General features: G+C 39.0%; 3 protein-coding genes across 6 annotated transcripts in view; 2 read left to right on the forward strand and 1 right to left on the reverse strand.

Annotated features, from left to right (window-relative positions):
* The window catches only part of atad2b (ATPase family AAA domain containing 2B), a 65,131-nt gene extending 51,870 nt beyond the window's left edge, over nucleotides 1-13,261 (reverse strand). Inside the window, exons 1-10 of one of the 2 annotated variants that reach the window (XM_030771227.1) lie at nucleotides 13,118-13,261; nucleotides 11,539-11,541; nucleotides 7,852-8,012; nucleotides 5,226-5,254; nucleotides 4,820-4,967; nucleotides 3,797-3,893; nucleotides 3,268-3,394; nucleotides 2,578-2,730; nucleotides 940-1,015; nucleotides 328-429 (exon numbers count right to left, since the gene is read on the reverse strand). In XM_030771227.1, coding sequence (XP_030627087.1) covers nucleotides 328-429; nucleotides 940-1,015; nucleotides 2,578-2,730; nucleotides 3,268-3,394; nucleotides 3,797-3,893; nucleotides 4,820-4,967; nucleotides 5,226-5,254; nucleotides 7,852-8,012; nucleotides 11,539-11,541; nucleotides 13,118-13,225 — 1,004 coding nt within the window. In that variant the 5' untranslated portion in view covers nucleotides 13,226-13,261. The remainder of the gene's footprint in view (nucleotides 1-327; nucleotides 430-939; nucleotides 1,016-2,577; nucleotides 2,731-3,267; nucleotides 3,395-3,796; nucleotides 3,894-4,819; nucleotides 4,968-5,225; nucleotides 5,255-7,851; nucleotides 8,013-11,538; nucleotides 11,542-13,117) is intronic. The other variant, XM_030771226.1, reaches the window with a different exon arrangement.
* Nucleotides 13,262-16,663: 3,402 nt separating this feature from the next.
* Nucleotides 16,664-21,469, forward strand: ubxn2a (UBX domain protein 2A). Of its 3 annotated transcripts, none has more exons than XM_030771321.1 (7): nucleotides 16,664-16,751; nucleotides 17,395-17,457; nucleotides 17,986-18,103; nucleotides 18,533-18,642; nucleotides 18,784-18,921; nucleotides 19,704-19,865; nucleotides 20,476-21,469. In XM_030771321.1, exons 2-7 carry the CDS (start codon nucleotides 17,414-17,416, stop codon nucleotides 20,657-20,659), a joined length of 756 nt encoding a protein of 251 aa, XP_030627181.1. In that variant the 5' UTR covers nucleotides 16,664-16,751; nucleotides 17,395-17,413; the 3' UTR covers nucleotides 20,660-21,469. The 3 variants fall into 3 exon arrangements, with proteins under 3 accessions (XP_030627181.1, XP_030627182.1, XP_030627183.1); XM_030771322.1 differs by lacking the exon at nucleotides 16,664-16,751 and adding an exon at nucleotides 17,114-17,176; XM_030771323.1 differs by lacking the exon at nucleotides 16,664-16,751 and having other exon boundaries at nucleotides 17,399-17,457; nucleotides 17,979-18,103.
* A 2,149-nt stretch (nucleotides 21,470-23,618) lies between these two features.
* mfsd2b (MFSD2 lysolipid transporter B, sphingolipid) overlaps nucleotides 23,619-27,675 on the forward strand; it is a 14,971-nt gene continuing 10,914 nt past the window's right edge. Inside the window, exons 1-2 of the mRNA XM_030772150.1 lie at nucleotides 23,619-23,624; nucleotides 23,863-23,997. Of these exons, the coding sequence (XP_030628010.1) occupies nucleotides 23,619-23,624; nucleotides 23,863-23,997 (141 nt within the window). The remainder of the gene's footprint in view (nucleotides 23,625-23,862; nucleotides 23,998-27,675) is intronic.

Consider the following 27,675-nt stretch of genomic DNA (forward strand, 5'->3'; position numbering starts at 1 on the left):
ATAAATGAATCGTAAATAAATCTTTGATCTCAGTCACAGCTGTGGCAAAATGAAGGTTTCAATGTGCTTTTCGTAATTTATTTATTCTGAATTGCAATGTGACCTCACTGTCTGATAAGTGAGGGCATGGATGAAGAACTGAACATCACTGTACCATTAACTAAAGTTCAAAAGTGAAAATGATGGCAAAATGATAGAACAGATGAAAGTACCAGCTTAGCTACTGAGAATGTTTCTGGAACACTAAAAAAAAGCAAACAAGTGAGTGAAAGTCCAGGCAGAACAGAGTCTCTCACTTTTTCAAAGATATAAGAGTTCAAAGGTCACCTGTTGCGAGCACGCGTCATGCTCTTGCTTTTCCTCCGTTCAAACCTCTCCTCGTCTGATGACGACGTGGTGTCACTACTGTGAATGGCATGCCTCTTAATTCTGTCAGAAAAAACAGGCAGCAAATGAACAGAATCTGAACGGTTTTCAACCGAAACCACATTTGAGATGATTCAGTATTCCTGATCTATATGTACTATGCAAAAGACCACTCACTTTTCACAACTCCTTTTCCACTACATTCATTTCAGTCAATGGGTTTAAAGTCAGTCTTTCTACTTTTGACTAAAACTAAACCTAAGCAGGGTTCTCAAGCACATACGAGGAAATAAAGTTCTTCAAATGATATTCAAATAAGCTTGTGAGAGATGACGGAAATAAAAATGCCAAACAAGTGGGCATTTTTTTGCTTTTAATACACAGAACACAATCACAGATGCTTTATAGCTAAAGAAATACATTGGGAACTGTGTCTTTCACCGGCATCTGACTGACCTCTAATTCCTTATGATAGTGTGTCAGCCGGGCCATTTGTGTCCACTTACATAATGCCACTTCTCACAGTTGCTTTATTCACTGTTCAGAATTCACTGTTCAGAGCAGACTGCTCACCTTATATGGCTTCTTCTGGCAGGGGATCTATGTGTATCAAACAGTGTGTTCTTGCTTTGCTTCCTGTTCACTGGCTCTAGCAATGAAAACAAAAAGCACAGTTACTCATTTAGTGGAAGTTTCGTCTTCCTTCAGTTCTAATCTTTTGTACAAAGGCATTCTTGACACAATCAGATACGGTAATTTTAGTAACCACTCTGAAAGAGGCCAGGATCGTCCATACTGAAAAATTTGTTCGTACCACAGGTTCTGGGCCATGGTTCAGTTTGTACCATGGTTTGAATTGAAAGAAAATTGAACCAACTCAGAACTAAAATTTTTCTTTCTTTTTAAACATTTTAAAATTTTTGTGCTGCAGCCCTAATTGGACATAGATATGGGAGGGCATCCCCACCTTCTCTAAAAGCCCCACACATCAGTTAACACACAGAGCCTATACTACACCACACCTGTTCTACAAAAAGGGAAGGATTTCAAGCCCTCTTTGTGGACAGTGCAGTTCCAGACAAATAGGTACATACATTCACATATTCTGAGAATGCCATCCAATATTAATGCTCTGGAATTACGTATCAAAGATAATATCCGAGTTTATCAATACGAAATTATCTAAAAAACCCTGTCTTTGTTTGTTAAATGATGATCACTCTCGAGATCTTAATGTTAGTCACTGGCAGACCTTACATGCACAACTAACAGCTGCCAAGAAAACTCTTGAAACACTGGTTTGACCCCCGACTACCCATGAACTCCAGCTGGCTTTTTGATTTTACTATAATGCTCTACAGCCAGAATTAATAAGGCAAAACTGCTGAACCATTACTTCCTGGAATATTGTACTAGAACAATTGTCTCAAAAGTTGAAGAGAACTGTATGATGCTTGTATGCACCATTTACTAACATATGATTTCATGAGCTTACTTTCCCTGTTGTAAATAGTTTTACCCTGTTACCTTTTGTACTTGTCTGCTGACCAATAAAAATTGTGAATCACAAAAAAACATTCTACAAATTTAACACAAAGAGAACTCTTGAAAAAATGAGAATAATAATAAAAAAAAACTCATGTTCAATAACTTCAAGTGTCTTCTTTTAGAATACAAGCGTGGGAAAATCAAACTTGAGCAATGAATTTTTCAGGACTCTTTTCAAGGAAAATGATTGGAAGAAATTTAAACATCAGCATCTTTTAAGGTTCTTCATCAAGAAAATTACTGCAAGATTTCCACTGTCATGGATGATGGCAAAACCAAAGTAGTGCCACAATGGCGATGTGATTGAGGCAGGAGGGTTCTCAATTTTGGGACCGTTACTCAAACATGCCTTTTTATGATGACTGCAAAACGATGACCAACTGCTCTGACCTTTTTCAGATCCATGCACAGCTAACTTTGATAAAAGAAAAACAAGCTCCTGCTTAGAGAAGCCTATCACATTCACTTTATTCATATATGTCCATTCACAGCTTCCAGTGGGGGGAAGAGCTGAGATGAACAAAAAAAAAATACACAGTTCACCACTCCTACCGTGAATTGAACCAAGCACTACAGAACCACAGTTTACAGTTTCACTACAAAACCCTTGCACCCTTACAAAACGCTTTCACATCCTTTGAAACATGTTTGTTGTCCAGGTACCTATAGGGGGCGCCTCATATCGCTGTACAGTCTTTCGCTGCCTGAGGTTGTATGGTCTGTCATTCTCTTCTCCAGCCTCCTCTGCCTCATCCTCTTCGTCATCTTCATCATCGTCTTCACCTTCGTCATCCTCTTCACCCTCTTCATGTGATTCTGAGAAGGACACGCACACCCACAGACGAGTATGAGTGAGCAAATACTCAAATGTGGACCAAAATTTCAACTTCAGTACAGCACCACTATCTTAACTACAGTGACAATGGAATGTTTCTGCTATATTCCATGCTAAATGCAAATTTGTCTGGGAAGCTGTCTAGGTCACTGAATTAACAATAGGGACAATTTAATAAATGAGAACTCTGAATTAATTTGCATTGACAAAAAGCCAGGAAGTTGAATCATAAGAATGTAAGATTGAATCGTACTGAAATATAAGATGCTGTTTTATATTAACTAACTGAATTCATTGTGCCGGTAAGTCATTCTCGACTGATGCAGTTTCTATTATGTTCTCAGTCTTCAGTATACAAATGGTCAAATTTTATTTCCAAAAATTTGCAGCCCAAATACCAAGTTCATTTATAGAAGCTGTCAAATGATCTTGACTATACAAAGTTAAAAACATAGAAATGCTTCCTTATACATAGAAATATAACCAAGGGAGTAAAAAGCTAACAAGGCAGAGCTTACCCTCTGTGCCTTCCTCTTCTCCTGGCTCTTCTGATTGGCTGAGGACTTTGTGATGTGTTTGCATTCCAAATGAGTTCCTGCGCATAGCTTTCCTCCTCTTGACACGGGAATACATATCCATGTTTTCCTACAAGCACCAGAGTTTGGGATAAAGGTCATGCCTGACTGATGAGGGTAGTGCAATGTCCAAATGAAAAAATAAAGTAGCAGCTTAAAAGCCATTCTCACAAACAACTGTTCAGCCTTATGCTGGACTAAACTGAATTCAGTTTAAACTGGGTTTAATTTAGTCCTGGACTGGTCTGAAACCTTTTTCAGGAAACCAGTTCAGCACTATTCTCAATTCAGACTTTGTGCAAGGAATTTGTGCAAGGGAAAAGCAATTCTTCTTCAAAGCATGGCTTCTTTATTTTTAAACCATAACTCCTCTTTTGCCTACACTCAGAGATAACTCCACAATATTTTAAACCTGCTTTAGCATTAGGTTTGAGGGAAATTTGAGGGATGCCCCAAAGTTCAGGTAACTCACCAGTTCTGTGTCAGTCCACATCCTGAGCCGCTCCACCTCACGGTTCTGTCGTATGTTGCTGATGTTATCCATTTCCTGCAGCACAGCCTCCGCAGTACTGACAACACAGAACACAGACAGCCAACACATAGCCAGTGAAACACACACAGCTCCACAGAACATCTAGCAAACACCCTCAACACTCAAACACATTCAAAACTTTAGTTCTACTTCCGATGCAGCTCTTGGGAATTTTGAGGGGCTGAATTATTAATCTGTTGATACAGGTACTATTGTCACTGTTGGACTGGCTTTGACCGCTGCCATCCAAAAACTTCTTCAATCGTTTCCAAGTCGTTTCCAATAAACCATTGTACCTCTTAATTAACTAGTTGTCCAAAAACTTGCGTAATCTGTACAGCAGGCTGTTAACCAATAAACTAAGGTGTCATGCCACTAGACTTTGTCAGTACACTATGTCATCTGTTGATTAGCTGGCTGGACAATACGATTGTTCAGAGAATGATAACAAGATGATGCTTTTAAGCTGTCAGCTGGTTCAGTAGCAGTAAAGATGCCAACTCTTTTGACTAATCAAACATCAACCTCTGAGTTATCAGATGATGCACACTCAGTATAATTCAAAGTGAAATATGAAGAAAGAGTCATTCCCATTGTCTTATAACTCAAATGACAGCAAAAGCTAGCTATTTATCGGGTTCACCTCATGAAATGTGCTAACTCTGCCTTGCTTTAAGAACCTTAAAGTGCTGCAGCCATTACAAAAAAAACTGTGCCATGTGGTGATAACGTTGCACTCCTTGGTACTAACTAGTTTACCGCTATTTTACTGGTTATTCAACAAGACGTGATACCTGTTGACTAACTGGTTCATCACTAAACCAGCTAACTGTGCTTACTTGCTTACAAGCTGCTCTGCTGACATGTGCTCACACCTAGCAGCTATGTAACCCATTGACTGTGTGTTTTCTCAGTGAACCGTGTTGCCTGCTGACTTGGTGGTCGGTGAACAGACTGCTTTACCTGTTGACGAGCTGGTCAAACAGCAGGCTCTGGTTAAGATGCTCATACTGGCTCTTCCTTGAACGGCAGCTCCTCTTAAGTTCCACATGCCCATTCATGTGAGCATGGTCTCCATTCTTACTTTCGTCTCCCCTCTGGTTCAGTCGAGCTAAACGGACACAAATTGACCATTACGCCAACAAGAATGAACCTGAGCTCACAGTTTAGACAAGCTGGCAGAGTAATCTGTTTTTGGGACATTATGCAAGGCTGAAATTTTGTTTGATATTTCAAAAACAAACAAATATATGACATTAGCAAATGGGGAGCAACACTGGCACATTATGTGTCTTAACAGCCATTTCAAGTACAAATTTTTGACATCCATTGGTTCAATCTCTCTTCTGTCAAGGGTAAAGATGCTTACCGTGTCCATTTTGTAAAGCAGAGGATAACCTGGAGTGAAAAAAACACAGCATTTGAAAGAGAACAAGAACTATACAGGATTTTACTAATACTGTATTAGCAAGCCATAGTTGAAGCTTTTTGTTCACTGTTTTTTGCAAACTTCTCTCATAGTGGCTCGAATAACTTAATTACTCTATAATTGATCTTTCTCTCTGATGAACTAATGGAGTAATTAAACTGTAAGATAAACAACCTTTTCCGTCCAGGTCAAACACAAACATGCATTTGCAAGGCTCTATTCTGCAAAAGCAGATTTTGTACGAACACTTATTCTGATCACTCTTTTCAAGTCATACATTTCTTTAAAATTTCCTCTAAACTTTCACAATAATTGCTGCCCCTGTGATAGTACTTGGTGCAGCCTGCTCCTGGCAGAAATAGCACTACTGAGTCTATTTCTAAGGCACTGAATAAGGATGAAGAACATACTTCAGAGGATCCTAGACCACTCCTCTATTCAAAACCTTTCAGGATTTGTGATATACTTACATTTAAACTTAAGGACTGCCCTTTTCAATTCAGACAGAAAGTCTGGGGACTGAGATGGCCATTGTTAAACACTGACTTTGTTGTCTCTGAACCATTTCAGTGTTGATTATCAGGTATGTTTGGGGTTACTGTCTTGTAATGGCCCACTTATGACCAATCCGTTATGCCACTGATCTTTATATTTGCCCCTACTGCCCCAATGCATCAATGATCCACCACTGTATTTGACTGCAGGTATGTTTTTTCTGCATTCCTCTTTGGACATATTGTTCTAATCACAGAGGTCTGATTACAAAACCCCTCTAAAGAGCCTGTTATTGTTGAGATGCTGTCTTATAGCTCCTTTTGTGCAATTGTGACCCTGAGTCTGTTGTTCTGGGCCTGTGGTCTATTCACTTCCCTCGTCGTCGTCATCATCATCATCATCATCATCATCATCATCATCACCATCATCATCACTGTGAATGGGGCCATCGTGCACTTGCGTAATCTTCCCAACAAGTCTGTAACTGTCCCAGATGTTTGGGACTTTTTGGTCACTGGCCTAACAGTGGGTACTGATATGTTTAACTGTGTATATGAAACTGTGAGAATAACATTAACATTGTACATACAGCTGTCAGAAAAACAAATAACACCATCATTCTACAAAACATCCCTTGATAACAATAACATGACAATAACTGAGATGTAAAACAAACACATGTTTATCAACTGTTGGGGATTTCGTACTGTCAAAGAAAGGTTCATAACAAACATACAAACTAGTTTACATGAACAAACACCTCTTTATTTAGACAGTACAGTGAGAAGCAGAGCGGTCAATTGTGTATATGATTTCTCCAGCCACACACTCCTCATACTCTCTAGCATGATTGCAAAGGAAATGGAAAAACTGGTGTTTCCCATTAGTATTTCAAAGCAACACTGGCAGTAATCTTATGTGTGTGTGTCTGCCTTTTTTTTTTCTTTTTTTTTTTGCATTTTTAAATCTGAAGAAGTAAAGGATACTTGAAATTGATCTTCACTACTAATCTTGATTTCTCTACTCATATACTGATTGGGTTAGTATTTGGTGGCTCCCAAGAAGACCTTACTATGTGACAGACTACCGGTCAGTACACAGTGCCACTGGTTTGTGAGTTAATGTTGGCCCAAACTAACTTACTGACAAAGCACCCCTCTTGGTTATTAAAATCTGTTAACTTTGAGTTTCTGGTTCATCTACACTCTCGCCGCCTCTCATTTTCCTTTGATGTTTGGCCCATTCTAAGAATTTCACTTTGGTTACTCACTTAGTAGACTTAGCAACTAAAAACTTAAGCTCTGACAAGCCTGGCTCTAATTGGCTGTTCGCTGCCATTAAAAAAAAAAAAAACAAGACAACACCAAGAGTGTAATGTTCTAGTAGTTCAGAACAGGAGGAAGGTAACCATAATGCATGATACAAAAACAAATGTCGATAAAATAAATAAAGCAGTCATTTTATCCAGTCTAGAGGCATGGGGGAGCTCATTATAAGATAGTGCAGATAAGATGAGATGGATGATACTCATTTACTTCATAAGCTGAATTGCCCTGCCGCTTATGAGACAGATAAAAAGACGTGATCACAACCGACTTTAGCACAGGGCTCCACAGAGCTAAACTTTCCAGTTAACATAGTAACTGAGCAGAGAAAAATTGGTCAGTCACTGCTCCCAAGCTGCCAGTTTATTTTCAAAGTATAAGAGCAGTCATCAGCTTTCACTCACCCAAAACAGAGAGCCAATCTGTAATGCAAAAAAGGAAGCTAAATGTGTCCCCAGCAAAGAGTTTGGCTATACTGACAAAAGCAGCCAAAAAAACAAACAAACCCTATAAAAATGATCTTGTCATCAGCCCACTATGGCCAAGAGGAGAACGTTCTCCTAATCTTTTCTCATTACTGAAGAAGCTTGTCTTGACATCGTGTTTATTACAGCTATTCAGCAGCCTGTAAAATCTTGCTTTCTGAAATAATTTCCAACAATTTTACCCAGAGAGTGTACATCTAACTGAGTACAAGACCCAGGTCTGCTGAGCAGAGGGAAGATGATCAGATGGTGTAACCTCACCTGGTGCAGTATGTAGGAATGCTCCAGGTTACTCTCTGGCCTTTGCTCTGTGGGCTGGGGGATGTGTCACTGGAGCTCGGAGTGGTCTGTCTGCGGGTCCTCTTGGATGGGGGTGATAAACGGGGGCTACAGGAGGAGCTGACATCACTGCTGGGGTCCTTCTGTGAAGGTGAAGGTAAGCAAAAAATTCATTTAATTTAGGCCATGTAAGGAACATGAAAAAGCAAATGACATACTAAAGTACAATGACAATTATGATTGGTCAAAACTGCAAACGTCCCTGATGGTTAAGTTGGAAATATGCAGCTAGAGCATTTGTATCTTCTCAAGTTGGACTAACTCTGCATCCAGTGAGACCGTACCGTGCTAGCAACACAGTGCTTCTAACCAGTTCTGATAAAACGGACATCTGCAAGTTTCTCAGTTGTTCCAAAGTATGTTAGGATACATCACAACTCAAACTGTTTTATTACCATGATTATCAACGACATCCTTGAAGCACCAACTGTGATGGTTGTAATGGTGTAACAGTTCTGAAACTGAGACCGAAACCGTGATACAAATGTCCATGGTCTCGAGCCACAGTTCTGGATGACAGAACCACGACAGAACACCCACCCACCCCACCTGCCTCGCCCCAACCCACTGCAGGTGCAGCCTCTTGAGCTCTCATAATGTTACTTAGGCAACAAAACTCATTTTTCATTTTACAATAATCCCTATAAAACATGTAAATCATGAAATTATTATTCTATTTAAAGCTAGGGCAAGCTGTATATTTTGTAAATATTAGGGGTATAGTGCTACGCGTTGTTGCCGCCCGATTTTCCCAGAAGTACGAAAGTCCAGAAGTCCGGTCTGCCATACGCACGCACAGTTGATTTTGTGCGCTGCCCGATTTTTGCAGAAGTAGGAAAGTCCTGAAGTCCGGTCTGGCTCATGCGTAAACATTTTACGGCACAGAGATGGGGTAGTGTTTTATTGAGAGATGGAGTGTTAGTGTATACTTCTGATAATATTATTGGAGTACTGTGTTTCTGCGAAGATTCTCTGTAGGCTAAGCATAACATTCAGTGCTGGAGTAAGCTGTTTATGCACTTAGCTCTAAACCTAACTGTTTATCAGCAACAACACGTAGTTCACTTGAGGTCTGAAAACCACCAAATCGTTTTTGATTCGCTCATGTAGCGCTCTCAACCTTTACAGGCAACTCTGAACTTTATTTGACACTTTTAAGGTTTAATTTTTTCAAAGATAATTATTATTAATAAATTCAGTATTTTACTGAGCCATTGTATTTCCAGAAATGTATAGTTTACTTGATATTCTAGTAAACTCTACAGTAAATTGTTAATAGTAATTGGTGAATTTGTAAATTCTTAATCTAAAAAAAGTTGTCTATTTGTGATGTGATAACTGTATCCACTCTTACGTTACAATGAATATGCGCTGGAATTGAATTAAGTTTCTTGCATTTTTAATGAAATATAATACAGCACAAAGCTGCTGTGCAGGCTCAGTGTAGAAACGATTGGGGTCTTCCGTTCATTATTAAGGTGGTTACAGCAGTAACATAATCAGTGCTATTATTACTGGTGAGGAGAGCCATCTAACGTTAGCTGGATAACTAACGTTAGCTATGTAGCTACTGAATGGGCGTTTAATTTGCCTTTCCTTTGGAACGAGTTCATACACTATGGGTCTTCAATGACCAGGTAGGCTGAAGTGAATAGCTATCATAGAATGATTTTTTTTTTATTGATAGGCGCAGCGCTCTCGTACAGGCAAATTAAGTAATCAGTCATTTCAACTGAGTAACTCGGTAGGCTATGGTCCAAAAGGTTGCTTAAGAGCTTAACATAAGTGAACTTGTGTGTTATACTTTACCAAGTGAAGCAAATCACGTTGCTCTTAGTGTTTGAGAACCGTCGTTCTGTCATCATTCAGATGACAGCTACAGTGCCACACTAGTTTCAATGAATGAAATGAACGAATGACTTGAAAAAAGATTTGTTCATTTTACTAAACGAGATTCAAAGATCTGAGTCAGTAAAAAGATCCGAACTTCCCATCACTACTAATGTCTGTTGTGACAGAAATATGATGTAGCCTAATGTCGTAAAAACGCGATGCAAATTGGGTAGTGTCCTAAAGTATTCTTGCTGCACATGCGTAATGCGACCGGACTTTCTTACTTCCACGAAAATCGGCCAGCTTGCAAAATCGAGCAGGCACAAGCGTATTTGGTACAAGACGTTCGGTTCGGTTTGCGTTGTGATCCGAGTGAATCCTTGCACGTTACGAGCATAACTTTTTTATGCTGTGATGGTCAGTGGACCAAGACGTTACTGAATAAAGTGATACTTGACAAGATACAGTGTGCCTTTTCTTCTACATTTCTGTATGCAGAACTAAAATTAAAAATTCTGTTTCCTCTCCGATTCCATAAGGGAGCCGTGACTTAGCAACTTAATTAGCACATGTTAAGTGATGCAGCCTCCTAAGTACCATAAGTACGGCGACCGCAAAGCCAGAGCTTGAGAACCCTCCCGTATTCTTCAGGTCTCCTGTTTTAGGAACATTTCGGTTTTCCAGTGAACTACAGTAGCGATGGGAAAAGACAAGTGGATAAGACGATGGCAGCTGGTATGTTGCTGGCAGTACGTCGAACATGATTACTTAACTGGAAATTGTGGCCAGTTTGCCACTGTTTACAAGTTTGTACAAGTTTATACGTTTTCATGTAAATTCATAATAAATTAATTTTCATGTTTTGCATGTCTTTTTTCACTGTACCAAAAACGTACCGAACCGCTACTTCAAAACCGAGGTACGTATTGAACCGTGACCTTTGCGTACCGTTACACCCCAAGAGGGTTGTCTGAATGCTTATTTCCTATGGGAACCTTGTAGTGAAAAAAAAAAACCCAACGCAACCTGAGCAGGTCATAAGGCTTACATTTTGGTTTAAAATGACCAACTGATCCTTCCAATTGATCTTAGTCATAAATGCAAATGATGGAAACAGAAAAAGGTTGGCAGACCTACCCATCAGCAGGGCATCCTGAGCTGGATTCTTGACACCCCACTGATTATGCCAACATGCCAATGGTTCCCTCTCACTTCATCTCCTTTCATCCACCCTGATGTGTCTAGTTCTCCATCCTTTTCTCTCATTGTCTCTCTTTGTCTGCTACCTTAGTCTCTGACTCACATTCTCTCTTTGCATCAAACAACACCAATGTACAACCCAGACTGAAACGGCTGTGATAAGAAAGTAAATGGCTCAGAAAAAGGCGTAATGAAATTACTCTGAAAGTGTTGCGGATCACAGCCCATGAGTTATCAACTTCCAGAATTTGTCATCAGTCAAAGGGTTCCACACAAAACGATGAGAACCTCAAAAATTCCCTGGTAGAAGATCAATTTGGCGAAACCTCTTAAAGGGATATAATGAATTTCTATTTATGTTACTGCTCAAAACTACTCTTTATGTTCAATTACAAAATGCAACGGTACTGAAAACAACATCATATTGTGTTCAGTATTGTTCTCTGAAGTGCTCTGAGACACTCAATGTTTACCCAGATAGCATACATAACTGCTTAGTACAACATCAGCTTCCACATTGCAGCTACCACTGTAACTAAATGTAATTATGAACTGAAATTTGACCTACCAAATCACTCTCTGTTTACTCAACAACCCATGTGTGTCTGTGTGAAAAGAAAGAACCATCCCGGTCTCATTTCATTGATAACCAAAGCAATCCTGAGGCAAAACAAGTTTTGTTTTGGTTTGTTCGTTTGTTTCCAGATAAGCTATAATTTGTTAAAAACTCACTGGACTAGCAGCAATGCTATTCAGTTATCAAAAACAGAACTCATTGCTAGTTGTTTTCTCAGGCTTTTATATGCACTTGTATTCCCTAGTTCTGTAAAATCAATATACTGAACTGGAAACGAAAATGTGGATATTACTGATCTGACAGTTTTGCCAAATCCAACTTTTTTGGCATATGAAACTCTTATCAGTGCTGCAGCAATAATTTTCATAGTACAATTATAAAAAGATAACCCTGAACATTGAGCTTGCAGGGCAAGTGTGTCTGTGCTTTGGTGTAAAATCTTGCATGTACTTACTATGAACTACATTTCAATGTTCTATGCGTTGTCAGCTACATATGTCCTGACCAACGTTTCCACAACAAAGATACAGTGTGCCTCATATAAAATGCACTTCCTTCCTGGGCTGCTCAGGTACAACCCAAGTATTCACCAACGGCACCAACAGAAGAGCAAAGTTTTTTCAAGTTATCCCAATGGCTTGTGACATAACTTACTTATTATGCAAAGCAAATGTGCATACGTTTTATGCAATTAAAGAGAACAAAGAGAGCAATTTTGGTTATATGAACATTTGTTGGAGGGTCAGTCGCAATATACCGCTAGTACAAAGTAATTCGGATTAATATCACTTGACTGTCCGAAGATATTCACCTCATAAACAAACGAAAACTAGTTGTCACTTGCGCCTCCAAAAGACGGACGTTATTGTTATTGTTCTGAAATGCTACCATACGTACATTTATGCAAACTTCCCGTTTTAACGTTCTGTTGCTCACACATATAGAGCTGTTCTGAATAGAGAGTACAACAAAGTAGGAAAACGTTTTTTTCTCTCTTTCTTTCTTTGTTTTTTTAAACAGCGCTCAAGTTTACTGAGTTCAACTTCCTAAATTAAAAACAATGACTGTTTTGGGCCACAAGGGGTCTATCTCAACTAAGCCTCCCCTTCCCCCACCAACTATACTAGCTTCGTTTTTTAAACGTAGTTATTAACTGCTATGCACAACAAATTATCAAAACAACCGTGATAGTCTTTTCTTCTCGCCCCGTGGGCTGTCATTCACCAAAGTGGGCATAACAAACCGCCACTCTACTACCCGGCTAGCTGTTCTCTCTACAGCCGGTCAAACACAACAGCAACACAAAGAGAACTTGGAAACACAGAATGCAATAAACTAAGCAGCTAGCTGATATAGTCGTCCAAATATCATAACCTGGGGAAAAGGTCAACTGTCAGTCACAGCAAAAAGCTGTACAGCCCCGTGTCTACAAAATTTAATCAGCGAGAGTCACTCTTACTCGGTATTCATGAACAAAAGAGGTTGCTAGCTATCAGCGAGGGACATCAATCTCCGGGCCAAACAGGATAGGTAGCTTAGCTAGCCAGCCGGCTACTGAAGACAAGGACCGGCTCTTACATGGTTGTGCTCCTCCGAGTTTGGATTGTTCCTAGCAGCCGACCTTGTCCGGGAAGAGATGAATGGAGTGCATGGCTTGTGCTTGGAGCTCTGTCTCGTGTTCACCATGATTTTCCCACGTCTTGGCTCTTCTTAGTTCTGTCAATTCCCTCGAATGACTGTCTCAGCTGGTATAGCACTGAGGCGCCATTTCTCTTTCTCGCTTACTCCCTCTACTGTCTGCAAACGAAACTCTCCCGCTTGCCCACTTCCGCTTTGGATTCAGAAAGCTTTAGATATCGTTGGATTTATTTGCTGTCATCGATATTTACAATTTTCTCAGTTCATTTGGTAGTTATCTAAAGGTGAACGCTTAACGCATTCATCTAATTTACTGTAAATACAGTACGTTTTCAGTGTTATCAGATGATATATAAAACCTAAGTAACATTTTTTTTTTTAAAACGCATCAACCAAAACTGAATAAAAAGTTCAAACTCTGCGGCTATCACACCGTAGACTGGCATGTGCTCAGATGTCATTACATTCAACTCAGGTAGATTAGCAAAACAGAGAAAGTGGTCATTTTAAAGTTGGTTACTCAGTGGCTAGCATATTATTACATATAAAAAGACTGATCTGAAGACACTTTTTGTGAAAGCTTGAGGTATAAATAATCAAGGCAGGAGGTTGATGAATTAAAGGATTTGTGGCTGGTAGAGTAGGGAAAGGCCTTTTAGTAGGTAAAGGATATGCTGTAGAGATAACTTGAGAATGAGAGGAGAGAAAGGGAAAATAGAGAAGGGAGAGTGAAACAAGTTTTCAAGAACTTTAAATCGCCATGTTGTGAATTTTAGTGCAAGTTGCCCCTGAGAGAGACTGGATGGAAGGTATAGCCCAATAGAAAGATCAATGGTATCTGTAATCATTTCTACACTCAAGGAGAACATGTTTCTGGTGATGATAACTATGATTTATCAAAGTACAACATGCACACGAGTCTATGAAGCATTGTTTGTTGGTGTACATTTTATTGTTACTGTACCGCAAAAAATTACAGCAGTTGGGTTTTCCTTATAGGTAATTCATGGTATTTGTGTTACCTTTGACTATGCCCTAGAGAGCTGAGACTTACACATAAAAATCTATAGAGTGTCTTTTCAGAAACTGCACAAGCATTTAAAATAATTTTATTATGCACAAGTAATTTGTCGATTCTTTTATTCAGCTGCACTCATGATGCTGTCAGCACCCACCATACCTTTGTGAAGTGTGTGCTGTTATTATATATTATACTGGACAAAGATAAAGTCTCTGAGCTACTAAACATAACAGCCATGTAAGTATTTTGCTCTCGATAACAATGGAGCTTAATGCAAACCAGATCAGCCACAAGTAAGTCAGAATGATCTCATGATGATATACAGTTCCAACCTTACTATAGGTAGAAGTAGAGAAATATTATTGGGCAGTGTGCCAGTGTAAGGTTCACAGGGCAAGTATAAAAATCTCTGCAGCCCTTTCCTTGGAATGGTAGTGACCCATACCATTGTCTTTGGTCCTTGTTACATTTCAAAACTCCTCCCTTAATACCGAATTATATCACTTCATCAGGAGCTATGAGACATTGTGATAGCATTTTACTTTTTGTACACCTGTGGGGATATGGAATATTATGACTGAATATTATGACTTCACAGAAGTTTTTGTTTGTTGCGTTTTTAGGTTGGTTGGTTGGTTGGTTGTTTTTGCTTTGCCAAATGGCACTCCTTCAACCAGAAAGAAATAAATACATATTGGCATGTGAGTCAGAATATCCCTGTAAGATATATCTCTGCAAGATTTAAGTTTACATCCCTCTCAAGGTGTTGGTGTTGGTGGCATATACAATCTACCTCTGATATCACAATAAAAGTGGTTTCAGTTTGGAGAGGATGTCTCATTGAAACCACAGTAAATTTAAATGAACTGTGCGCTGTCACCTCACAACTTCTCTTACACTTAAGTGGATTAAAGATCCATCAGATTGGCTCTTCTGTATTCTGCTGTCTTCGTCTGACACTTTCACATATTTATGACTTCCTCTTACCTTGTTTAGGGTAATGGTTGATCTGATGTTCTCCAACAATTCAGAGTTGTTCTGTGGTTATTTTTCATTCATACATAAGTTCTTACAGCAAAATATACAACATTTTTGATTTACACATGTGGAGTTTGATCATGATAACATAGCCATGTGCATTTGACATTGTGAGAAAACTGTTTGTAGCATCTCCTTTGTACAGACCATCAGTTTCTATTGACACTCACTTCAGAAATTTTATCAAAATATTGAATAATAATTTTTTGTTTTGAAGTGGTCAGTAATGCAGAGGTAGGCTAACTAACATTGTTTTTCCAATTTACAAAGAGGTCAAAACCATAAAGATTTCACTAATTCCCACTGTAAACCCTTTTTGTCAGGGCTACTGCTCTGTGTCATTTAATTTAAGCAATCACTGGCTGAAAGCCATCAGTTGGCAAACAACTCTGATCAGCCATCATATTACAAAATAAGATACGCATTCTTACAACTGCACAACAAAATAGGTAATAAAACATTGGTCTTGTGTTAAATGTAATATTTAGATTAATTTCTTTCAACATATTGCCATAAATGTGAAACATTTTCTAAAAGCCATATGGATTCACACCAGGGGCAAGACTTTGTGTTAATGACACAGCTCCAACCAACAATGGTTGTAATAGACATTCTCCAAGCACAAATTCTAAATTGGATAATACCTTGGAATTAATTCTTTTAATTCATTGTAGAACTCAGTTGCAAGATTTTTTTTTTGTGATCACCATTGAGTTCGTGCACAATATTTTTCACTACTAAAATAAAAGTTATAATCAATTTTAAAAGAGTTGAAATCCATTTTTAATGTATCTCATCAAAAATTATCGTCATAAATTAATTTATTGTGGGTTCTGACTTCTGTTTTACTTCCACTGTGTCACCATTTCCAAAAGCATTTAAATTTCCAAAACATTTCAAAATACATTTTATGTGTGGAACTTTTCCCACCCCCACCCGTTATGTGTGTGTGTGTGTGTGTGTGTGTGTGTGTGTGCGTGTGTGTGTGCGCTGACACAGGGGCGCCCTGGTCTTGCATCTGAGCTTCCATCTGTTTCTCCCACAGACTGCTTCTTCGTAAACATGTCAGTTGCCATATTTAGCGAATAGAAACTAATCCGGTAAAACAGATAAAGCTGGTAAATGACCAGTGATAACATCCATGTTACTGGTGAATATTCAACATATTCAAACAGTATATTGTTTGATTCATTGCACGCTCAAATTATTACTATTTTCACAAGCAGACATAGTCTGACATGTGTCTTGACCAGCCGAAAACAAATAAAAAGCAGAAAAATTAAAGCACACAGCACAAGAGACCGTACCACCGCAGACCGGTAGATACGAGCTACTACCGCGCCAAACTGATAAAATATTACGGCAGTTGGAAGTAACAAACGGCGCCTACGTCATCGACATGGTTGTGCGCTGTGTCTCTGAAACACTTCAGATCGTTTTGAGTGCGCTGTGTGTGCTATCTGAAACTTCTCAACCCGAGAAACATCTGTGTGGATATTAAGGGAACATAAGCTGGTAAAACTCTTTATAAATTCTAAAGATCTTAAAAATGCGCATTACAGACTGCGAGAAATGCAATAGCAATTGATATTAATGCCTCCCCGCTGCGCTTGCGTGGTCTCTGCACCATAGACCATAGACACGTTCCTTATGTAATTTTGTCGCACTGTTACGATATGTCATGCTGATGTTCGATAAGACCGATTCGGTATCATCTCTGTTGAGTTTGTCATCCTCATGACCATGCCTTGGATTTGGAACACGTAGTGTTTACGAATAGAAGCTTCTAGATTCCCGGGCCGACCTGAGTGTTACTGTCACCCTGTTTTGCAAACATGCAGTCGATTTGCTAATAGCACGTAGACGTTCAGGCCCACATACAAGCCTATTCGCATAATACTTATTTCGACTGCATTTTACCAGTAATATTTTTGAAAGAAGTCACTATCATGTTTCTAATATCATATTTTGTGGGACTAGCGTTTATGTTATTCACAAAATAACAAAAATTGCTGACTTGAAAGAAATAATAATCTTGCAAATAGTGTGATGTTGACATATTCTTGTTAATGAGGAAGAGTTTCTCAGCTATCGAAAACAAGCAAAACGAACATTTTTATGAAGCTTCACGTTTAATATTTACTGTTTTTGTTATAAGATGGAAACCAGAGAACATTATGAAAGATACTGATACAAGAGCAGGAGAAAAAGATGACCCATGGTGAGTTCCACAGATCATAATCATTATTTATGTTACTGATGTAAGAGAATAGGTCAAGGTTGAAAATAGACTAAGGCTAATGTAAAAGTACATACTAATAATTTCACTGCTTTGTTAAAGGATGGTGTTTATAAACTCTAGAAGGGTTGATGGGGCAAATGTTTTCCTTTGTAAACAAAACTATAGCAGTAATTCAGTCAGTTAAAATTTTCCCAGTAGTTTGACATGCTCCAGCCGTATGAGAGGAATCAAGACAAAATTCCTTAAAGCAAAGAAATCAGAACATTCATTTCTAAAGGAATGTCTCATCAGACACTGGTCCACACCTGATTTAGCTGTATGAAACCTGTCACTGAATGAATTTTTTTTTCAGCTTGTGTAGAGTGATCTGTAATTGGTCAAGGCATTTTTAATGAACCAATCAGTTTTCATCTTAATGTCTTTTGCATGCATAAAAATCATTGACCTAAGGTCCCCTTAATTTTTTCCTCATCTCTCCATCCATCACGCCATATGATGAGCCCTCAGGAGTGAACGAACAGAGAATGTTCAGGAAGAGGAGACCTCCATGAAGCCTAGTTTCTCTGTGGAGGATCTGCTGGATGAGGTGGAGAAAATCAGCAGCGTGCCTACAGGAGGCAAAAAGGTCTGACCTAGAAATAGACCTTGATGGTGTTTATACACACAGAAATGCTTTTAACAGAAGTGGTATGGATCATCAAATTCACATGAACAACATATAGTTACAAAAAAATCTTAGTTATACACAAGATAGCTTTTGAGCAGAGAAGTTTACCTGGAGCATTAGAGGCCTGAACACAATGAATCACTTCAAAACATATTCTCAGTGTGATACTCTGATCCTAATGCGCCTTCATCAGGTCACATTAAAGCTATATTTTGGAATAAATTATAGGTTTTGTAACTTATGCAAGCTTCCCTTTCCTTTAGTCTCCATCTGTGAAGATGATGAAACTAACTATGGCCTGATGTAATTCCAGTTAGGTAGAGCATGCAATCTCATTGCAAGCTTTAACATTGACATATGTGTGTTTACATGCTGTTTCCCTGGAAGGTGGGAATAGTGGTGAGGTTGTGGAAAGATGGTTTCACAGTGAATGACGAGGATCTGCGCAGTTACACTCTGGAGGAGAACCAAGAATTTCTTGAGGCCATTAAGCGTGGGTGAGTCCACAGTTTGAACCCCCTCTGATAGTACAGGAAACTAAACTTGCCAAGTCAGAGCTGCCACTTTTGCTGCACTTTCTAGAGATATACAAATGAATGTATGACAATAAAGAACATCAGAGTGACTCTGTTTTTAAGGGAATTGCCTCTAGAGCTTGAGGGGCGAGCAGAGGAGCAGGAACTGGAGGTAAATGTGGAGGATATGAAGGATGAAATGTATGTCCCAAAGAAAAAGACCTTTCACCCCTTTACTGGGAGAGGGTACCGATTAGGAAGGTAAGATCAGTTCTTTATCATGCCTTATATATGCCAAAAAAAAATTGGAGCAAATAATCAATTAATAAAATATTTTGTTTAGTATACAAGCTATACACTGTTATCAGTAAGACTGTACCTACAAAGTAGCAAATATTCACCATTAAAATTAATATAGAAAATTACATAATGATTTTGACATCATTCATAATATGCATTTGAAGACTTCATGGAATATGCTTTTCCTACCATCAAGACCATTTGTTAAATGTTTGATATTTATGAAATGAAAATGTAGAATGAAACTTTGACAGAGATTTTCTTATAGCTGGAGCAGTCCTGACTGTTATTCATTCCTTTGGCAAGCAGTCTACAATGTATATCACTGCTATGCCTTATGCGTCCACTAGGTGTCATTCCAACTTAATGTTTGACCAATGTAAACAACACGCGATAACGTCATGTACTCATTTTCACATTTGCAGAGGAGACATAAACACAATAAGCAACCAACAATGTTTCACAATTAAAAAGCCACGCCAACCTGTCAAGTCACTTTTTGCACACACTTTCATACACTGAAGGCTTTTGAAAACTGGGTCCATTTTGGAAAGAAATTTTTTTTTTTTATCAACGAAAAAAAAAAAGATGCAATTTGTCTTCTTCACGGAGGTATGTTTTGTTTGGTGATGGCTTCCTTTTTCTATCAATGCAACCTTAAGTAAATAAAAGCACAGAGGCTAACATGGTGAAGTAACTTTCCTTTGGAGAATGATTCCTGTATTACTGATGTTCATTTTCAGTGTTGCGCCGCGCGTTGTGGCCAGGTCTCGCTCAGTACATGAGGACCTCTCCACGCCTCCTGTGCCTGCTGTGGAGGTGGATGAGGAGCAGCCTGTCACTGCCTTACAGATCTGGCTGGCAGACGGACGACGGCTGGTGCAGAGGTTTAACCTCTCACATAGGTGGGTGTCCCAAAGAACCCTGGCAATGCACTGTCAAAGTTCTTGGTTAGTGATGGTTCCTAAAAAGGTTCCTGTGGTGGGAAAGCACCTACAGTGTCCTACAGCCGGTCATGTACCAAGACAAATCTGTAGAACATAGGAGTAAATTCAACTCATCATATGTGTATTAATGCGGCAGTCATCCTCACCATTTCCCACAATTTAGTTTGAATGACCAGGACCACAAACTGTTTTTTCTTACTGTAATTTGTAAAAGCTTACAGTTTATGTCAAAAGAAAGTACACTTCCATCTTATTCGTTGGGTGGCAGTATTGTTTAATATCTTTAATTTGCTGTGCTGTCCAGATTGACCTGTGATCTGCTGATGATGTTGCTCCCTAATCCCTCACCTAATAACAGTTGCATAACTCTCATCCAGCATTTGCGTAATCTTGCTCTAAAATATCATGACAGCAGGACCTGAATGTCATCTGTAGAGCAAATCCGGTCACAGTAGCACAGATTAAATATATGTGGCATTATAGCTTAATGACGATTTACTGGCATTCTCCTTAAAACAGTTTTTTTCTAGATTTGGAAGGGTTGTTTACGCATGTGTGACTGTTTCAGGATCAGTGATGTTCAGGATTTTGTGGAGCAAGCCCAGAGGACAAGTTCACCGTTCATCCTCACGACATCTCTGCCTTTCCGAGAACTCCGAGAGGAGGAACAGAGCATAGAAGAGGCTGACCTGACAAATGCCGTGATCGTTCAGAGACCCCTTAATACACAAAACCCGTTCGGTCATTCCTGACGGGACTGAACAATCAGACTTCAAATGTCCCATATCAAATTGCCCACTCCTAAATCTACCTAGCATGGAGAATCACCGCACAAATCTTTCAAAGACCTTGAGTCTTCTCCCCACCTAGAGGTCACCTAAAGTCTCTCTCAATCACCAATTCAACTTAAAAATCTGCTGGCTCCCAAGGACACTTTACAGACATTGATAAATTGCTTCTGGAAAAAAATGAGAACGTATCTCTAATCACCTCAATCACAGTTCTCAGAAGGAAAGCACTGCTTAAAACCAAACAGCAGCTCTGAGTCGAATGCAAAAGGCACACAGAGTGTGAATATCATGAAGTGTTGTGGAACGGCTGCGTTGCATAAGGTCCTTAATTTTCCTCTGTTACCATGCTTATATACATCCCCTCTGCTGGATTACTGGCTCTCCTTTGATGTCATGCAATTAGGGGAAGCCAAGGCTTTGAAAATCACTGTGTAAATAAATGTTTACACAAAAATAAAATGCAATGGGTTGTGGAGCTTGCTGCCTGATTGCTGAGAATACACAGTATGCACTAATCTATATCCAACTCAAGCTAGACAGTTAGGTTTTTTTTTGTCTGTTTGTTTATTTATCTGAAGGGTGATGATTAAGATCAAGATATATACACAAGAGTTTATATATCTTGTTAGCTGTATATCTTGTGAAACATGCACTTTGAATTTGTCAGAAGGTCATTAACTCAAGAAGCTGTTTGCAATAATAATCAAAATATGTATTACTGTATGTGCTGTTGGAATGAATTGCTCAATGAAACAATGTAAAATGTGTCTATTAAAGGCTTTTATTTGACAATAGAAGAAGATAAATGGAAACCGTTGTTTATCTTACAACCCAGAGCTCTCATTTTAGTCACTGAAATCATGGACACACAAGTAGAGGGAGAATATTCTCCAGTGCTTTATTCTAGGCATGAGGAGGACAGCCATTATCTTCAATATTTAAAACGTACAGAGGGGCCTAGTGACTGATGCTTAAAGGCAAAGAGAGTTCAAAGAACGGCTCATGGGCCATACATCACATAAATCCCTGAGATTTCCGCAGAGGCGTCGTTTGAAATGATACAACTTTCAACTGTTAGTCTGCTTGCATATGGCTTACTGTGACGTTTCTTGGCAAATTGCCATTGGAGCGTGTTTTTCCACGCTGGACGCTCTCATAATTTATAATTCATAAGCTAAAACATACGTAGAATTACAAATTTCAACCTGACTACTATTTATCTAAACAAAAATGCTTGTGCTGTAGCTAACCTTCGATGTTTGTATTTATTTTTCATGTATTATCCTCATCTTTAAACATACACTCACGTATACACACACACACAGTTCCCACTGACTCTCATTATTCTGTAATTAAAGAATATTAAGTTATCCCTAACCCTAACCGTAACCAAATAAATGCTTTGACACTTTTTGTTTTTATCAGTAACAACAGTATAGTTTAGTAGGTTATAGTTACGTTGTTCTCCTAGTCCCAGACACTTTTTTCAGATTATGCTATTTTACTGGGGGCTTATCGGTATATGGTATATGGTGCGTGCGCGCACACACACGAAGCATGTGGTTGTATGTCCAATGTAACTCTTGAAAAGAGTTATCGGGCGAGTCTCCTGATAATATCACAATTTTTTTCAAGATCTAATCTTGATGTATCTCAACATGATTTCGAAATGTTTAAATTCGTAAACAAGTAGGATACTTATACCCAAAAGAAACGTATCTTAATTTATATTATTTATTAAAGATCGTGTATAAAAATAAGTTTACTAAACATAATAGTATGCTACTTAAATGACTTTCTTACAGTCGCTCTTACAGTTCTTACAGTTCTTACCATCGCTCTCTAGACTATTCATTTTGGCTCTAGTCTAGAGAGCGACTGTAAGAACGATTGCACGAAAGTCATGCAAATTAATATGTTGAAATCTCATTGTCCCGTACTGAATGAACTTGAATTTCTCCTGACTTCGTACATGAGCTGTCGCAAAGGCATTTTCAGTGTGGCAATACTTTAATCAAGTTTTATTTTTTCAAATTCTTAAAACAGAACCACAGTTCCTCTCACGCACTGTAACCAGTGCATTCGATCGTGTGAACTCAGGGAGGTATTTTCACACCTGCTGAACACTCACTGCTCAGGAACGCACCGAGTGTTTCACGCATTCCATAATGCGTAATTAGTTGATCCAGCAAACCATCATTCATGGTAGCGCCAACCATTCCTGACAATTTGCCAGCTGTGCTCTCATGCAGTGGAACTGTGCTTTTAGATAAGAGGCAGATACACCTTTAGCATTTTTATGAAGTAAAACTTACATTTAAAACGAAAATACAAAGTCAGCTGTCTTTTTCACCCATTAAGTTTTCAAAACTCTATAAAGCTACTCGCTAAACTACAGTAAGTCGCTAAATTTAAAATAATAACAGAAAAAGTTAATTAATTAAATGAAGAGAAGTGTTACAGTGGAAGGGGCCACGGCTTTGTTGTTCGCTAACTGGATGATACCCGCTAGGAGGCGCAGTTTTTTTAAGTGATTGTAACCCACTGTTAAGTCCACAGTCTATTCTCTTCGCCTTCTGGAATGAGACCGCAGTTCTCTCACTGAATACCTTACCGCTGCTGAAGTCAGAGCATCACCCAGGTAAAACATCTCTCTCTATCCCACGTAGCCTTAATTCACTGTGCGGCACTGGAATGAATAGCGACGGCGAACGATTTCTAAAACTGGTAGTGGTAGTGTGAGAATATGGTGATTTGTCTGATAAAACCTGAACAAATAACAGCTGTGCAAAAACGATGTGCTATTTGTCACAAGAACATTTCATCTTTGAGCATTTAACGACAGATATTTGGGAAGTGTGGTGAATTACTGTTTAATACTCGTGTTTACTTTTTGGATATCTATGAGTGTTCTTGGATAATGAAAGTGTGAATCTTCATCTCTCTCTCTCCTTCTATCTTTCTCTCCCTCTTTCTATAGGGAGAACTTAAATGAAAGTGTCGTTGGTTGTATGAACACTAAACGTATTAGTGTGTTTCTGAGTGAGAGTGTGTATCTGATATTGTCATGTGTGTTTGACTGCCTTCTCTTCCTGGCCTTAGGCCAGACTCTCTTAGACAGAATGTGAATAGAAGCTTGGAAAACTGTTGGTGCCGCTGACGAGAGGGATAACTCAACCGCCGTGTTTCTGCCTGTCAGTCCCTCAGCCATGGTTAAAAGAGAGAAGACACTGGCTGCTGCCACTGACAAACTAATGATGAAGCACACTGATCCTGCTTTCACAAAGGTCCCACAGCAGGTAAGAGAACAGCTGTCACCTCATAATGCTCATATGCCCATGGTCTGCTTCTTTACAGTCTTTCTTCTCTAAATCTTAAATGCTTTTTTTTTGCTCTTATACTGAAATTGTTATTTGACCATATAGCTTTGGATCACAACTAAAATGTTTAACCTGGCGGCTTCTCAAATGGAAATTCTGTTGTTTTTTTTAAATGTCTATTTCCTGCATTTGTGTTAAGATTCTGGCCTGAGTGTTATCCTGCAGAGGAGAATTTTGCTTTTGAAAATATGTGGAATGGCATGTTGTAATGACAAGACGGAATGGTTATTGATCCCTTTCCAACACAAATGCCCTTAGGTTCTATGGGTTGGGCAGTGGAAGATACTGAGTAGTAAGTGAGGTTACAGAGTCCTAGTCTGCGGTTATGAAGAGATTAACCAGAGATTTAAACAGTATGTTACAAAGTTTTACTGAAATGTAACTACTCATCCTTTAACTCATTCCCTTGGTCGCCCACTCAACTTTAAGTGAAATACTATGTCTTTTTTTTTTCCCCAGCTTTGTTAAGATGTCCAGATTTTTTGGTCTCTCATATTTTGAACTGTAATGTGAGGTATCATAGTTCGACAGATTGACATAATTCACTGTTAAATTTTTGTATTAGACCTTTACCGCTTATAATTTAAATAAATAAATTGAGAATTGTGGTTGCTAAAACTATTAAGGTTGCTTCATTTGCATATTATATTTAAACTATCCAAATGAATTTACTATAATTATATTGCGTGTGTATATCATCAGATTATTGGAAATACATTCAGTTAACACTGACACTGGCTGTTAAATCACTTTAATCAGAATCTCTATGCAAACAGTTTAATAAACTGAGACATCATTTGTGGAAAGATGTAAATAATGGAAACTTACATTGTGTGCTGTTCAGTTCAGCTTTAGTAGATAAATGGGAGTGTTTGCATGACCGGTTTGCGTTTGCTGGCTCCGTCTAAACAATATGACCTTGGAGTGCAATTCAGGTTGAGAGACCATGCGAGTCAGTGCTTGCTGTCAAGTCACATATCAGTCAGGTAACTGTGACATTGTTCCTTTGGGTGGCTGAGCTGAGTGGTGGAGGGAAAATGCTGGTTGTATGTGTCAATAATGTATGGGACAAGTGCTAATGGAGATCCTGTTATCTCTGTACACTCCCCCCCCTCCCATTCCTGATGGTGACCTCTAGTGGTCAAATACAGTAGACAGCTGACCGTGACTTTACTGGATCCAATCTCAAATGGGTATTAGGAAAATAAACTGACGGGATATCTCCTGAGATTTTCTGCTTTGTCTCTTTGTGAGGATGAAAAAGATGTGGGGTGCAGTTACATAACTGTAGCTGCTGAAGTGCTGAAGCTTTTGCACGGCAGTATCAAAGACAGCAGTCGCTGCAGCGGCATTGCGGTTTTAATCTACCAAGAGTGCATTACGCTGTCATTTCACTATACACATAGCACTACATATCTCTTAGCAGAAAACATCTGTCACAACAATTCCAGTGACTTGTTTTCAAGGGAAATTTTCTAAGAACCTACATGCGAGTGTGTTTATAATGAAAAAAGTGCCAGTGCAGTGTGCTATGTAATGTAAAAAGAGAAAAAAAAGGCATAAAAAATAGGTGAATTTTGAAGGTAGGTGAAGTAAATCATTTGAATTTGTCTTGTTATGTCATCTTCCTGCCTCTACATCTTGCAATCTGCTTAGACTAGACTGAATAGAGAGGGTAAGAGGAAGGTAGCTGGATTAAGTTGGAATGCTTTTGAAAAGATTTGTCACTGTCCTTTGCAGCAGGGCAAAAATTGTAATTCTTCATCTTTCAGCAATTTGTTTGTTTTCCTGCCACCAGCTAAAATGACTCGGGAAAGTACCAAGCTGATCTCAGAGCTTGTCATCTCCACAGACCTTTTGTGCTATCTTTTAGGATAGCCATGTGTATTGTTACTGAGGAAGTCAGACATTCTGAGTTCACATACTGAATGGTTTCCTGTTTATGTCTGCCAGGGTAGGAGACTGATATGGAATCAGGCCTGAGTGAGAACTCAAGAGCTTCCTCTTTACCCTAATGCTAAGGCATGTTAAGCATGATAGATTCTGGTTAGAGTGTGTGTGTGGTATGGATGCAGTATATGTTCATCTTTAACTCTGCAAACTCTAAATCATTTTCCTCATTCCTTAGTGTGGAATAATTGCAGTGTACAGAGGTGGAAAGAGACTTTAGGTTGTCATGGGTGTGTGTTCTTCACTCTCTTTTAATCGTTGTGTTGAAAGAGTCCTCTAACTTTTGAATAATTACATGCCAGTTTCCTGGTAATTGTGATTTTTGAAGCCTTCTTTTTCACAACCAAAAAAAGAACAGGAAAGAAAAAAAGAGAGGGAAACAACAGAGTGAGAAAATGAATCTAGACGGTAATTAGGGCGTCTTTTGAAGACTGACCCATTCTGCCCTCTGTGGTTGTTCTCCTGCTTTCCTTGCTCAGACACAGCCTCATGGTTAAAAGCTTTCATCTCAACCTAGAGACGTCCAATCTAGCTGAAATGGAATAGATAGATAAGTTGACTGAACTGTGTAGCTATGAGGTTAGAAATCTGTTGGACTGCTGCTGCAATGTTCTTACATATCCTCTCTCTGACTGACTGTTTCAAAGGCCTGGAGAAGAGTGTCATAAATATAAAGACCTATTTATGACTTCAGTGTTATGTGTCGAAAGGACATCTGAACCTTCTGGTGCTACTTACATACAGACACGTACACAGGAGCTAATGCAGTCACACACAGGCACACACACACACACACACGCACACACACACACACACACACACACACACGCGCACGCGTGCACACGCGCACACACAAACACACACACATACGTGCACGTGCACTCACACTCACACTCACACTCACACTCACAGGAAATACATTTGCTCTCTTGTGGTAATGGGAAATACAGTCTCCTCACCAAGATTTTCTCTGTTGTATGTTGTTGAAGGCCCTTTGAATGGAGTGGGAGATGGAGTTGTGGTCCTTAGTGTCTCCATGATTACCACAGTCTAAACACAGAGCAGGGGGTTTTTCTCTGATCTTCTATCACAGACACATCTACTGCAGAAGGGAGCCCAAGGGAGCAGACCACTTAAATATTACCAGTGTGTCGGGGGTGGGGGTGGGGAGCCCTGATCACAGACTTGGGTTGGGGTAGCTAGTTTGTCATAGATAGCAGAAATAGTATCTGGGTGGGTAAATGATAGATCCCACAGCTGAAAAACACATTGTAGATTCCCCTTAATCAACCGTCAGTTCAATACACGATTATCTGATTTCAGAATAATGACTCAGATGATGAGCTGTCTAATTCAGGGAACACACAGTAGTTCACAAGTTATAATGGACGGCTGACAGAAATTATTTGTCAAACTGATGAAATAAACCCTTTCAATACTAATTTATGGATCTGTTGTAATCATTCTATGTTTAACTTTCACACCATGAAAAAGAAGAATACAGGCTAAAATTGCTACACCTGCTACATTTCTTAATTTAAACGACAAGGAGATTGTTAGAGAACTCTACCCACAAGTTGAAAGAGCTCTACTTATAATGTGAGGGGTTTTTTAACTAGGGTTAGGTTAGCTGTTAATTGTGACATC

This window comes from Chanos chanos, chromosome 4 (genome assembly GCF_902362185.1).
Source record: "Chanos chanos chromosome 4, fChaCha1.1, whole genome shotgun sequence".
NCBI lineage: Eukaryota > Metazoa > Chordata > Actinopteri > Gonorynchiformes > Chanidae > Chanos > Chanos chanos.